The following is a 14,510-nucleotide window of genomic DNA, read 5'->3' on the forward strand; positions in this document are numbered from 1 at the left end:
CGGGAGCCAATAGGACTTCAGGAAAGGTTGGAAGGGAAGGAGTTCCCATAATGGAGAAATATCTCCGTGATGTCTCGTTCCCGCTCTCAGGGAACCGAGGTTACGATAGTAAGCAGAGTGTTTCTTTTAGGTTTAGATGATGCTGGGCCGAAGCGCGTGGCTGCCTTGGAATGGAGGAAAGACCGGATGAGGGCCAGGCCGCCAAACTATATAATTACCGGAGAGGCGGCATGAAGCCACGTCTGTCCAATAAGAGCGTTCCGATGCTTTGAGTGACACAAACGTTAACCAATGAAAGAGCTGCATTCAGAATGTGGCCGCGACACGCGCTTTTAGGAAACGCGGAGAGAAGGCGGCTTGTGATACTTTAAAAGGAATACTAAGGATATGCAGTGCAGTGCTCAAACTTTTTTTAAGGCCCTAACTGTCCCACACAATATTTAAAGGCTCCTCATATAAGATGTTATAGTTCCCACGAAATGTTCTGCTGTTAAGACATTTTTTTCATTTGCATACACATTTGTGATTGCAGAATTTTCAATAACTGTTTTTCAATAAAATAGAACGTCAAAATAATTAAATGGTGCAATGCAATAAAGGTTTGCATGTTGATTAAACCTACGCATTTTAATCAAGTTAGGTTATTTGAATATAACTTAATTTAAAATCACTTTGTTTGCAAGATGTAGCACAGGTTGTGTCCTCAAAAATCGCATGCCACTTTGCATAATCAGACACAATGCAGCTTCTTAAACTAATAAATGAACAACTCCCAACATTTGAGAAGATAATGAGTTTATTGTATGAAGCTAAACTGTTACGAGGACAGAATCTTATTCCTCCAAAAGCCAAAATAAATAAAATCATTTGCTCTCTCTCTTTGAAAAAGCCAAAAGGATGTCATTGGTTTCTATTTAAAAGAGTGACCACAAACAGGTGTAATTCTGTCTTGCTTGTCATATTAAATGTTCCTGCTGCTGGGTTGGGCTGTATGGCACACGTTATCAGATGGCAAAGGAGGACTGGAGTTCTGAAGGGGGTTTATCTGCACCAGGCTGCACCAATGATTAGCCGAGTGTACAGACTATACAATGCCATCTATAGACAATGATTTGGAACCAGAACAGAGGCACATACATGTAAAATTTCCACAGTCCTGATTTTAACGCCAAGCCTTTCCTCCTCTGAATACGAAGCCATTTTTACATAAATACAATCATACAACTGCAACATCCACTTCAGAGAACCAATTGTTTTTTTCTTCTTACCAGAAAACAGTGCAAAGGTACAGATAAAGTGTCATTTTTACCACTTACTTTACAATCCAGCCCACTATCCAGACTCTGCAAATGTATGTGCCAAAATTCTCCCTTATTCTGAACTTAGCCCACAATTATCAATGAAGAAAAAAAAAAAAAAAACACAAACATACAAATTAAAGCCATATAGCCGCTGAGAGTGTGGATACCAACAACCCTACATTTGAAAGTTTAAGGAAAAATCTCTTAATCGTGAGTTTGGAGGCAACAGACGTGATTGCTGCATCTGTAACAGGACTGGAGCTGTGCTTTGGTTGAAAATACATTAGGTCTATTCAAATCAACATTTGTGCTGTCATACTTAACCAAGAGAATCTGAATTTCCTGTGGTTTATCATCATTTGGTGTTGTTGAACTGGGCAACAATGGTGACGAAGGCTTGAAATGAACAATATTAACTAAAAAAAAATAGTGAATTCATGCAGGAGAGTGAGTGAGTTTAGGGCAGAGAGTGTGTTTTGCAAACCTGAACACATTGGATAAACTGTATCGCTATTCTTAGTGTATTTGGTTGCTGGGTGAATGGGGTGTTTGTGAGTTATCGTTTTATTTGTGGACTGAAGGACAGGTTTAGACGTGGTCTTTGAAGGCGTCCAGGTTGAAGGCAGTGTCGAGGAAACGCTTCAGCTCCAGAAGATGGGTTTTCTTGTTTCCCGTGGCCGGGGCGGCGGCGGGCTCACGGCCGGCATACCTGCACACAGAAGGACAGGGTGAGGACTGGTCAAAATTCAAAGCACCTGGAGTGTCACGGCTCTACAGGAGAAGACGAGAGTTTACCAGACAGGCTTGGCACGGTCGATGGTGGTGCGCATGCGGGGTTTGACGTAGTCGTAGTATCCCTGGTTCTTATGCTCCTCTTGACACCAGACCAGGTCAGCATTGGGATATTTCTCAGTCTCAGCCTTCACCAGGTCAAATGGGAAAGGAGAGAGCTGGGGAGGAGCGAGAGGGAGAATCAGATCATCACACAAGAAAGCACTGCTGATGTTCTACTGAAGACGGTGATACCTGCTCAATGCGAGTGATGGCCACAGAGTCCTCCATGTTGCGTGTTTTGCGTTCACGTGTGAGCTCGTAATAGACCTTTCCTGTACAGAAGACGATGCGCTTGACCTCTGAGGGGCTTTGAGTTACCGGTCCACCATCTGGGATCACACGCTGGAAATGAGTGCCTGGAGAGATACACACAGATAGTATTGTTTATTTGCATGTTGAATTAGTATTAACTGGTATTTATTTGCTAAAATATAATTCCCAGTGCACACAAACTTAAGACTTTTCGGTGTACTGTTGGTTACATTATTTACTTCCTTTTTATTTATCCGTTTTAACTTATTATGAAAGATACTCTTAATAGAATTACAAAATCAAAAGTATAAATCTAATTTTACAGGTCATTTAAAAAAAAAAAATAACTCTAATAATAATATATTTTAATTTATTTATTTGTAAATTATTTACATCCGAGTAAATATTATTTCAAATAAATACATTTAACTGCAGAAATTATGCACCGTGTTATTTACTATAATTTAATTGTATGATATCATTTTATACCACCTTTCTGTTGGACATTAGCAACCCTGCTCTCTAAGATATCGACATCAGACATAAAAAAAAAAATCTATAGTGGTCAACCACTACTAAAAGATTGTTTTCAGATTTGCCTTTTTTTTTTTTTTTTTAAATCAACCCATCTATCAGATTTCCCATTTAACTCATACAATCACATTTTCATCACAGAGTTGATTTCCAAAGCTCTTGCATATTTCAAATTTGTTTCACATTTTCCCAAAGCCTGCAGCTTTAAAACCCTCATGTAATGTTGACAGGATGTTTGAAGTCTTGTAACTGATTTTTTTTAAATGGCCATGCTGATGCCACCGTGCTATCCCAGCAATATAGTGTTTTAAAGTGGTACAGTTGTTTAATAAATTCCCTTTAAAACAGCAAGAAACAAACCGTTTCTGACCTGGTAGCATCTGATCAAAGTTAGACTTGGCCTCCGGGTGACGCAGCAGAGATTTGGGGGTGAAGACAATAAGCTAAAAACAAGAAAATTAGTAAATTAATAAAAAATTCTAATTGTTCTTTTAAGTACCAGTAATGCATTTAATGAAGCAATGAACATCCAGATGCTCTCAGACAGCTGAACTCACAGGTTTTCTGAAGGGAAGTAGGATCTGCCTCCTTATTACATGGAAATAGGTGGCGGGATTTGAACAGTTTACGACAATCCAGTTGCAGTCATACAGCTGACGCACCTCAAAGTCATCAGTGACTTTCTGCAGCCAAAATAACAGTCGTATTGATATATTCAGACTATGAAATCTTTGTTAATATCAAGACAGTATAAACATTTAGAGACGTTAGAAGACAGTCTTACAGGGTTAAAGTCAGGGTCATCATTGCACATCTGCAGGAAGCGCTCTGGACGGGCAGAAGAGTGCTCGGGACCCTGTGAAGGAACAAAATAAAACCAAATCAACTTATTTACAGCCAGCTCACAAGGATGAGTGCAGTAGAGAGAGAAAAGTAGTATGAATTGTGGGTAATAATAGCCTTACCATGCCCTCCATGCCATGTGGCAGCAGTAAGACAATGCCGTTCTGGCGGACCCATTTAGCTTGGCCAGGGCAGATGAACTGGTCTATTATACACTGAGCCGTGTTATGGAAGTCTCCAAACTGGGCCTCCCACAGAACCAGAGCATCGGGACTGGCCATAGCAAAGCCCAACTCAAAACCTAAAGAAAGCCACACAGAATGAAAGAAAACATGAGTTTCCTTGAGAGTCCTCTACCTTTCAAAGATCATTTTAACAAGTACTGCGAGCGTCTGAATACCTAGTACTCCGTACTCAGACAGAGAGCTGTTGCAGACGGTGTACGGGGCTTGGTTAGGGGATACGTGGTTCATGGGAATGCAGATCCTCTTGTCTACGTTCTGATCATGGAGAACATGGTGGCGGTGACTGCAAATGGAACAAACAACAGGTCAGTGACCTCTTAACAAAAATGGTCTATGAAACAGAAGTGTGTAGATGTTACTACCCAACTAGATTTAGATTCATAACTACATGATGATTATTTTGTTATTTGGTTCAAATGTTCAATGTTATTGTTTATACCTGAAGGTTCCTCTTTCCACATCTTGGCCACTGAGACGCACATGGATGCCCTCCTTGAGTAGAGAGCCAAAGGCCATGTACTCTCCCAGAGCCCAGTCCACTGTCCTGTTCTTGATCATGTCACCACGGCTCTTCAGAATACGACTTAGACCTGTACGTGAAGGGAAGACAAGTATTATATTAACAGAATGCATGAAATGTGTGCATATTTATGTACTATTTTTTTTAGGTCTAGCGCACCTCCATGAATTGTGAAGTCCTCCACGGGTACTGATGACGCCACTTGTCCGATGTGGGTCAGCTCCTCCTCTGGCAGACCGGTGGATGGGCAGCTCATACTCTTGGGCTGACCATCCAGAGTGAAAAAACCTGCACACCAAACACAATGGGCCTCATTTATCAATCTAACGTAGAAACGAGCGCAGATCTGTGCGCACAAATCAACTTACGACAGAGTTCACGTGTGATTTATGAAACATTCGTATGCCGGCGATCTCATCGTACGAATGATCGCATGTTGATAAATGTGGCGCCAGAAAACAACCGCCATTTGAATATCACGCCCCTAAAAACACCCTGGTTTAGAAGCCTCGCCCTAGAGTTTACGACACGGAGAAACGAAACCCGGCCAAAAAGAGGAAGTAATCTCGCTAAAGAGAAATTGATCTTACTCCAAAAACACCCGTTAACCTTGTAATTGCGAACAATTAGGCTACATTAATATGTAATTTATATGTATATTAAAATACTGGTAAATATAAACAGCCTATTTAGTTCCCCTCACTCTACAACAAATATTTTAAATTTAACGGTATTCAGAACAGAACAAGAATGAAAAATAAGTAGTTATAAAATTATATTTTTAACTGTAAAATAAAACACAAATTAGGCTATAGTGGCATTCAGTATAAACAGCATACAAATGTCAAGCCAAACTGAAACGGCATTGGGCTCACGCGCCTGTCTCATACCACAAGAATCCAAATGTTTCCATTTTTGCCATATTTGTAACATTTGTTTTCATAACTATTATTCATTATGTAGCCTAAACATGGCTTTTTACTTCACTCATGTTCTAATATCCGTGTAAAATCCTTCACATGTGCAAAAATGTTTATTGTTTGGGCGCTGCACGCTGATTTTACAGAGGACCTTTTAAAATAAACAGTGTAACTTTTATGTTTGGTTGACTGCATTTTAGTTTGATGATGAATGGCTGAAATGTCAGGCAACGCTAGAACTAATGTTGTCTGTGTGTATGTGAGGCGCCTGTGCGATCAGATGGATTAAATCAAATAAAGATATAAAGAAAAGAAATTAAATGCATTAAGAGTGTCACAAAAACGAGCACAACCTATACTTGTTGCACAGTGTTTTTCCCCCCTTTTGTTAATCTTTTAATTATATTATAGCCTATTATATTGATTCCTTTTATAAACTTAATTTCTGTTTTTCTCCTTTCACAGAAGCACTGCAGGTGCATGATGCGACGATTGAATCCTCATGGTCGTTTATGCTGCTATTCGCGCATATAAAGCTAAAGCCCTGTACAAAACAACACCAAAAAAAGACATTCTAATCTTACTGATTAACGATCGACTAATGAGCTTCGTTTGACGGTCAGGAATATAAAAATGAACAAAATGCTGTCAATCTACAATTTTCCACCGTATTTACTATGCTGTGCGCAACTTCAGGTAACTCAAAAACTTGCGTACACGAGCTGAGACCAGACGTGAGATTTGATCGTAGCCACCGCTCACGTCCATATTGATAAATTCCAAGTTTTGCGTTGAAACGACCGTACGCTCAATTTTCTGTCGTACGTTCGTTTCGTAAATGAGGCCCAATGACTGTGCTGTAAGATCTAGAAACACATGACGCAGCAGCAAAATGCTGTACATTTTTTAATTAGTCTTGCTTAGTCAAATGTTTTGACTTCACAGCATTAAGTCTGGCACATATTGCAACTCATTCTGAACCACCCACTTCCAGATGGTCACCGGAAGATACAACTGGAACAAAACATTTAAAGAAAGACATTATTTCCAACAAAGTTTAGAGAGAAGCATTTTCCCAGTTTAATAAATCACTAAGTTTAATAAACTTCCCCCCTGTTAAGTTCAAGGTCATATGTCTCCACTTTTGAGTGCAATGCCTACATCTTAAAATCCAATCAACAACTGATGAACAGAAGTTTCTGTCCTACTTTTATTCTTTTTCAATAATTCAATGTACATCACAGTATGGAAGAAAAAAAATCTGTTACTGTTACGAGGTATGCAACATCACACAACCAAGATGTTTTCCCAAATATCAGCACAACTGTAATGTGACATTGATTTTATACAACAGTAGTTCAAAAAAACTAAAATTCAATATTAAGTGACTTACACTGGACTTTCAGGGAAACAATATTGACAGTTTTTGCTCAATTGTGCTGACAAAAATAGTTCTTAATCAAAGCCACAGCAGAACTGCTGTGTCTCTGAGCACCACAGCAGTGTTTTGTTACTGAATGAATCCACGTTTTTGAATGAATCGAGTGAGTCAATGATTCAGTGACCCATTCATAAAGACAGTGGCTGTTTCTCAATTCCAAGAACGCAAAGAACGGACTTGTGTTCTCGTGGAGACCGGTCTTGCCAGTCTTCCTTGAAAGAACGAACTTGGAAGGACGTGAGAATCCATCTTTGTGAGAATTGAGATGCGCTGTGTTCTTGCTGTTCAATTGACAGAGACAGCAGCACGCAATGCACAATAACATCACAAACAAATGCCATAATGCTTTTAAAACATTGAATTTTACTATAGACAATATTTTCATATTATTTTATAATTTTTTACCGCATGTATGTGTGAAAATGATTAGGCTACCTATGTATAATGTTCCATATTCTTTTTAATATGCCAATAAAAAGTACGACAGGCTTTCTCACTTTATTAAAATTATGCAAAACAAAACATTTACATTCACCAGCCTTCATGTATTTGCATGCTTGCAGCGGGTATCTCTTAAGCGAGAACGAGAAGTTTAAAGCTTCCGTACGTCGTTTGTCCGCAGCGTCTTCTGGGATTTCTAACGGTTCAATTATCTCAAGTCTGCATTCGATGCATCCTCAATATCAAGAACACATCCAGGCACTTTCATGTGTCCTCTGTTCTTGCGTTCTCGAGTATTGGAATTGAACTACTACGGTTAATGATGACGTAGAGTGCGAACACAAGGACGCAAGATCGCATAAGAACGCATAGTGAGAAACGGCCAGTCACTTGCCTGGTCTCTGAATGAATCAGCCATTGGAATGAATCGTTTGAATGAATGACTAAATAATTGACTCATTAAAATGGTAATTTGATGCCCCCTACTGGTGACTTGGTTTCACATTTAAAAATTATTTAAAACATAAATCGTATAATATTAATTACGCTTTTGCAATATTGCAGTGTACTGTAAATGCGTTTATCTCAGCTTCATTAAACTGTCTGTGTAAACATCTAATGCTACTTCAGATGCAGCTCCTGTGTTTCCTGAGGTGGAAAGATGGAGTGTGTTGATACTAATTTCATTTGAATGGTAGAAACTCTAGTTATTTCTGAATGAATTCATCAAATTTAAGAATTTGACATGAAAGATGACACATTTAATAAGGTTAGCAAAAAACTGCCCATTTGTAAACAGAGGAAAATGTCATCTGTTTTGTTATATACAGCAACTCATGTTCTCTGAATTGTTATTTTTTCCTCTTTCACAGGGCAGACACCGAGCACTTTATTTTGAGAGTTGTTTAATTGAGAGAACATCCTGTAACTTTGTGCAGTTTGGGGAAATTGTAATGTTTAAAAAAATATATATTTTGAAAATAAAATTTCGAAAAAAGTATATGCTGTCAACTACAGTTCTTAGAAAGAAAATCGGGATTAGCACAAATCGTCGGTTGGAAATGGCCAAGAAAATTACAATCGGTGCATCTCTAGTTACTAGTTCCATTTCGTTGCAACATTAAGGCCATTTATGAAATATTCAATTAAGAATCCTGTGGACATACCTTCTGAGTCTGACAGTATTTCAACAAACTTGGTCATAATTCAAGGATGTAATTCAATAATATCCATGTTCACACACACCTGGCCAGGGGGAGTCCAGCCAGTGCTTGATGTGGAGGATCTTCTCATCCTTTGAGCGAGCATGAGCTTCTTCACAGATTTTGTCATACTTAGAAATCTCTTCCTGTGGACAGAGTCAAGAAACACATGAAAACCTTTCAGAAAGACTAGCTGAAGATAAGAGGCAGCTGATTGGCTCTGGGCAGGACTGTCTGACCTCATACTCCTGTCGTGAGACAGCGCCTTCGGCAATGAGCTTCTCAGCATATTTCTGCAGAACTCCTTTCTGCTTCTTGATCTGTTTGTACATCAGCGGCTGGGTGAACATTGGCTCATCCATCTCGTTGTGGCCATTACGGCGGTAACAAACCTAAAGGAAAGATGTCATATGCCTGACTGATGTCATGAACTATAACAATAAGTAAGAATAAAGTGTTTATAAAAGACACAAAACACCACCACTCACCAGGTCCACCACCACATCTTTGTGGAAGGTGGCTCTCCACTCTGCGGCCACGGTGCACACATACATTACAGCTTCAGGATCATCTGCGTTGACGTGGAATATGGGGGCATTGACCACACGGGCAACATCAGTGGGATACGGAGAAGAGCGTGCCATACGAGGATCTGTGGTGAAACCGATCTGAGAAAGAGATGCAGAGGGGTATTAAGAGGACGTCTGATTGGGTGTGTTACCATGTACTGTTACACATGGGTTTGTTTGTGCACGTGTACCTGGTTGTTGGCCACCACATGCACAGTGCCATGTGTGGTGTAGGAGGGCAGATCACTCAGATGGAAGGTTTCATAGACGATGCCCTGACCTGCAAATGCAGCGTCACCATGGAGCAGAATGGACATCACCTGAAACAAAAACACGCACAAGAACATTTAAAAGCTTTTGGTTCTACGAGGGGTATATAATTAAAAACAGGTTCTGAGTTCATTATAACAGAGCCATTTAAAATGCATCTTAAAGGTACTAGGGGTGCACCATATTAAATTCTCACAAACATTTATAAGCAAATTTCACTGGTCATGTTATGACTAAGAAATCATTATTATATTATATTATTAAATCAATAAATCATTAAGTCCATAAGGAAACTCTTATTACAAAGCAAAAACAAACACTCTTCTTCGAACCATGAATGTTTCTCTCAGTTAATGAACGCGGTCTCACAGTCTGAAATGTAGCAAATCATAGCAAATCAACACATGCTGTTGTGAATAATTAAGCGAAGCATCTTGTCACCATGGAGCAGAATGGACATCACCTGAAACAAAAACACGCACAAGAACATTTAAAAGCTTTTGGTTCTACGAGGGGTATATAATTAAAAACAGGTTCTGAGTTCATTATAACAGAGCCATTTAAAATGCATCTTAAAGGTACTAGGGGTGCACCATATTAAATTATCACAAACATTTATAAGCAAATTTCACTGGTCATGTTATGACTAAGAAATCATTATTATATTATATTAAATCAATAAATCATTAAGTCCATAAGGAAACTCTTATTACAAAGCAAAAACAAACACTCTTCTTCGAACCATGAATGTTTCTCTCAGTTAATGAACGCGGTCTCACAGTCTGAAATGTAGCAAATCATAGCAAATCAACACATGCTGTTGTGAATAATTAAGCGAAGCATCTTCTCAGATGGAAGGTTTCATAGACGATGCCCTGACCTGCAAATGCAGCGTCACCATGGAGCAGAATGGACATCACCTGAAACAAAAACACGCACAAGAACATTTAAAAGCTTTTGGTTCTACGAGGGGTATATAATTAAAAACAGGTTCTGAGTTCATTATAACAGAGCCATTTAAAATGCATCTTAAAGGTACTAGGGGTGCACCATATTAAATTATCACAAACATTTATAAGCAAATTTCACTGGTCATGTTATGACTAAGAAATCATTATTATATTATATTAAATCAATAAATCATTAAGTCCATAAGGAAACTCTTATTACAAAGCAAAAACAAACACTCTTCTTCGAACCATGAATGTTTCTCTCAGTTAATGAACGCGGTCTCACAGTCTGAAATGTAGCAAATCATAGCAAATCAACACATGCTGTTGTGAATAATTAAGCGAAGCATCTTCTCATTGGATAAGAACACGCAGTCTCATGAATAATTTAATAGACATTGACCTGTCATCGTTGTACTATAGTCCATTGCCTCGTCACAAATTGTGATATCAACACAATGTCGATTTTAAACCCGGAAGATGAAAATAGCGCAAAAAAGCTTAAAATTAACCAGTTTTCTCCAACAGTTAAAATTATCAGATGCTAATATGATGTGCAACACAAACACCTCTGTTAAAATCTCAGAAAAAGTAGTCTGGGGTTTCATGACCCTTTAAATGCTACATACTATATAATGTATAGAATGAAAAATTGCTAATCACAAAGTTACAAGTATGCTATTAGTATTATACATTTTAGTGTATTTAAAGATTAATTTTAAGTGAGTGTTAGATGTAAAAGATTATTTGTAAAGCTTATTTAGACAACCTGCTTCATTAACTTAACTGTAGAACACTATATGAATGTAACCTATTTCTATACAAGGACCAAAGTATTAATGCAACATTGTGAGGAAAATGATACCATTAAAAAGTTTGGGGTCAGTGATTTTTTTTCTTGAACTTTTCAAGAAAAGTTTTATTCAGCAGTGATTAGTGGTTCAACGGATCACAAATTTCAAGATTCGGATCACATTACGGTTTTTGACCACGGATCGGATAATTTTTCGGATCAGCAAGAAAATAAAAATATTTCAATTTAACTTGCTTTCTATTTATTACCTTAAAGCAAAGTACTTCTTTGATACCACAGCAAATACTACTAGATTAACTAAGAAAGTTTAAACATGATTAAAGACACAAGAGAACAGCCAGTAAAAATAAGAATACACAAATTACAAGCATAGATAAATATAATTGGTAGTATTATAGTAGTAAATATATTGGTAGTATTCAAATACAGAAATGTAACAATTAGGGAAAATAACACTGCGTAGTGTTCACTGTATAAATTAAATATAGATTTTTATCACAGCTGTTTTGTTGTTTGATGATCATTAATGACAGCAGCAGTATTTATATGCCGCTGTCCCTTTAAGACCTGATGCACGGATCGGATATAATGATACACTTCACATTTGATTTCTTTCTCGTGTGTGCGCGTTTCATGTGTGTGCGGCTGTGCGCGTAGAGAACAGTGCGCGAGTAACGAATCGAGTTCCCTTTCGCCTTTTCTCTCTGGAATTGTTTAAAATTTGCTTGCTTGTGTAAATACGAACAAATGATAAACTTATACTCTATTATGTTATCTATTATGGTTAAATTTTGCAATTAATCTGCGGATCACATGCGTGCCGAACCGTGGGGCTTGGTCCGTACGGATGAACTACAATCCGTTTAACCACTAGCAGTGATGCATTAAATTGATCGAAAGTGACAGTGAAGACATTCATAATGCTACAAAAGATTTATATTTGAAAAGAAATGATGTTCTTTTGAACTTTATATTCACTAAAGGATTCTGAAAAAAAGTATCATGGTTTCAACAAAAAAATATTAAGCAGCACAATTGATAATAACAATAAATAAATGTTTCTTGAGCAAACAGCATATTAGAATGATTTCTGAAGGATCATTTGACTGGAGAAATGATACTGAAAATTTGCCATCAAAGAAATACATTATAAATATATATTAAAATACAAAACATTATTGCAAATTCTAATAATATTTTACAATTTTACTGTTACATTATTACAATATTTACTGTATTACTGATCCAATAAATACAGCTTTTTTTATGAGCAGAAGAGACTTAAAAAAAAAAAAAAAATCTTAAAAACCCCAAACTTTTGAATGGTAATGTGTATAATAATAATGTCAACCCAGCCCTAGATTGATGCTCTTTATGTCTCACCCGATTGCCATCTGTGTCTCCGCAGTAGAACTGCTCTGCTTTAGTCTTGCCCTGCACCACCGGGTTCACCGCTTCCAGATGGGAAGGGTTGGCCACCAATGACAAAGTAATATTCCTGTCAGTCACACGATTTATCCTCCTGTGGTACATGCCCAAGTGGTACTTGACATCTCCTGAACCCTGTAGAGGTACAGACATATTTCATCAACTGTAGTGGTTCTTATGTTTGTTCTGATGAGTAAGATCCCAAGGATCCAAAACCGTGCACAAGACACAAAACCTCACTGACCTCATCGGCAGATTCTAGTTTAGAGTCAAACTGACAGAAAATTTGCTCCAGCTCCTTACGGATTACATTGGCAAGCACGTTCAGACGCCCTCTACAGAGACAGACAGAAAGAGATACCAAGAATCATCGTAATGGCACATACGTCACTGTAATGTCAGGTTTCCACATTTGAATCCCCTCTTCTACCTGTGAGGCATTCCCATGATGACCGTGTCTACTCCCTTCTCGCTGGATTTATCAATAATGGTTTTGAGCGCAGGGATCAAACTCTCACAGCCCTCCAGCCCAAAGCGCTTCTCAGATGACCATTTCCTCTGCAGGAACTCCTCAAACCTACAGAAATCAGCACACATATATTACAGAGCTGCAGGAAAAACCGTAAAACCTGGGTTTCAAGAACAAAATATCAATTTAAACATCCAGTGTTGGGAAATGCATTACAACAGTAATAAAAAGGCAAATGTACAGTGTGAAATAGACTTTAATTTGGACAAACGGCTGGTAATGTGCCTGTTCAGACAGACACAAATGTTCAGAATTTGTAAAAAAAGGTTTAATGCATGTATTCCTATGTGTACTCTCGCATTTGGCCTTTGTGTGTGTGTACCTGGTGGAGCGGACCATGCGAGCCAGCAGTGTTCTCTTCTCCTCCAGACTGAACTGCATGACTCCAGGCCTCTCAAACTTCTGTCTGATCCATTGACACTGGTCCAGGTCATTGATGAACATGAACTCAACCCCTATATGCTGGCAATACGCCATCTGAGAAGCACAACATTTCAGCACCCAAGAAAATACTGCATGAAGTATCAAAAATCACACCTAGAACAGTACCCTACCATTTAACCAAAAGACTTTTGTCATGCTTCAATTCATTAAACTCTTCAAATAATAAAACAGTAATGTGAAACATGTTGTCAAAAATTAGTGAACCGTGTTCATAATTAATGTGAAGTACGTCAGTGGTTGCTCTGAAAGGACATGTGTGAACTTGAGGAGAACAGACTCATAAATTCAATTTATGAGAAAAAAAGCTCAGAAACGAAGTTGGTTCGGAGGAAAAAAAGCTGGGTTGTTTCATTATGTAATGCAATGACATTCAAACATTTTTTAAGCATCACAGAGGTGTACAAGAGTGTCTATTTCGTGTAGCAGTAAAAAAGTTTTGGGGCAACTGCATTTAATATTTTTGGTGAAGCTATGTGGCTACAGACTTTGGATCAATACTACCTAACATAATAAATAATGCAAATGATACTGTCATGGGCTGTGTTTCCTATAAGCATCGTAAGCTTAAATATATCGTAGACCCATAGCCACCAATGGAGCTAAGATCAACTTAGGCTTACAATGATTTTGGTAAACGCAGCCATGGCTGGTTAAGACAATCACCTGAATTAAAACAAAGAACAAAGATGAGATTTATTGCACAATGCCTTTTTGACTACAAAACCACCCACTGATCACAACAATATTGGAAGGCTCTACGGATGGGTACCAAAACCCAGTATTAAATGGGCCCCAGGGCCAAATTATGAAAGACCGTAGTTTCAATAAGCTCGGATGTTATCGGTTCTGCTTTCGGTACTGGAGAAATTAAGAAAATACTAAACTATTAATTATATTTAATATTTATATAGAATAAAGATCTCGCCATCCGTTTCTACATGCAATAATATTGAAATATTCAGGTATGATTAGG

The 14,510-nt window shown here is 38.1% G+C and overlaps 1 protein-coding gene across 1 annotated transcript in view; it reads right to left on the reverse strand.

Annotated features, from left to right (window-relative positions):
• Window positions 1-778: 778 nt before the first annotated feature.
• ogdha (oxoglutarate dehydrogenase a) overlaps window positions 779-14,510 on the reverse strand; it is a 42,374-nt gene continuing 28,642 nt past the window's right edge. Inside the window, exons 6-23 of the mRNA XM_016252532.1 lie at window positions 13,416-13,570; window positions 12,995-13,141; window positions 12,809-12,899; window positions 12,520-12,699; window positions 9,294-9,422; window positions 9,022-9,201; window positions 8,773-8,925; window positions 8,577-8,679; window positions 4,689-4,817; window positions 4,449-4,599; window positions 4,165-4,292; window positions 3,887-4,065; window positions 3,706-3,777; window positions 3,479-3,604; window positions 3,292-3,364; window positions 2,328-2,491; window positions 2,097-2,251; window positions 779-2,010 (exon numbers count right to left, since the gene is read on the reverse strand). Of these exons, the coding sequence (XP_016108018.1) occupies window positions 1,890-2,010; window positions 2,097-2,251; window positions 2,328-2,491; window positions 3,292-3,364; window positions 3,479-3,604; window positions 3,706-3,777; window positions 3,887-4,065; window positions 4,165-4,292; window positions 4,449-4,599; window positions 4,689-4,817; window positions 8,577-8,679; window positions 8,773-8,925; window positions 9,022-9,201; window positions 9,294-9,422; window positions 12,520-12,699; window positions 12,809-12,899; window positions 12,995-13,141; window positions 13,416-13,570 (2,436 nt within the window). The 3' untranslated portion in view covers window positions 779-1,889. The remainder of the gene's footprint in view (window positions 2,011-2,096; window positions 2,252-2,327; window positions 2,492-3,291; window positions 3,365-3,478; window positions 3,605-3,705; window positions 3,778-3,886; window positions 4,066-4,164; window positions 4,293-4,448; window positions 4,600-4,688; window positions 4,818-8,576; window positions 8,680-8,772; window positions 8,926-9,021; window positions 9,202-9,293; window positions 9,423-12,519; window positions 12,700-12,808; window positions 12,900-12,994; window positions 13,142-13,415; window positions 13,571-14,510) is intronic.

Source organism: Sinocyclocheilus grahami, unplaced genomic scaffold, assembly GCF_001515645.1.
Source record: "Sinocyclocheilus grahami isolate Dianchi unplaced genomic scaffold, SAMN03320097.WGS_v1.1 scaffold1117.1, whole genome shotgun sequence".
NCBI lineage: Eukaryota > Metazoa > Chordata > Actinopteri > Cypriniformes > Cyprinidae > Sinocyclocheilus > Sinocyclocheilus grahami.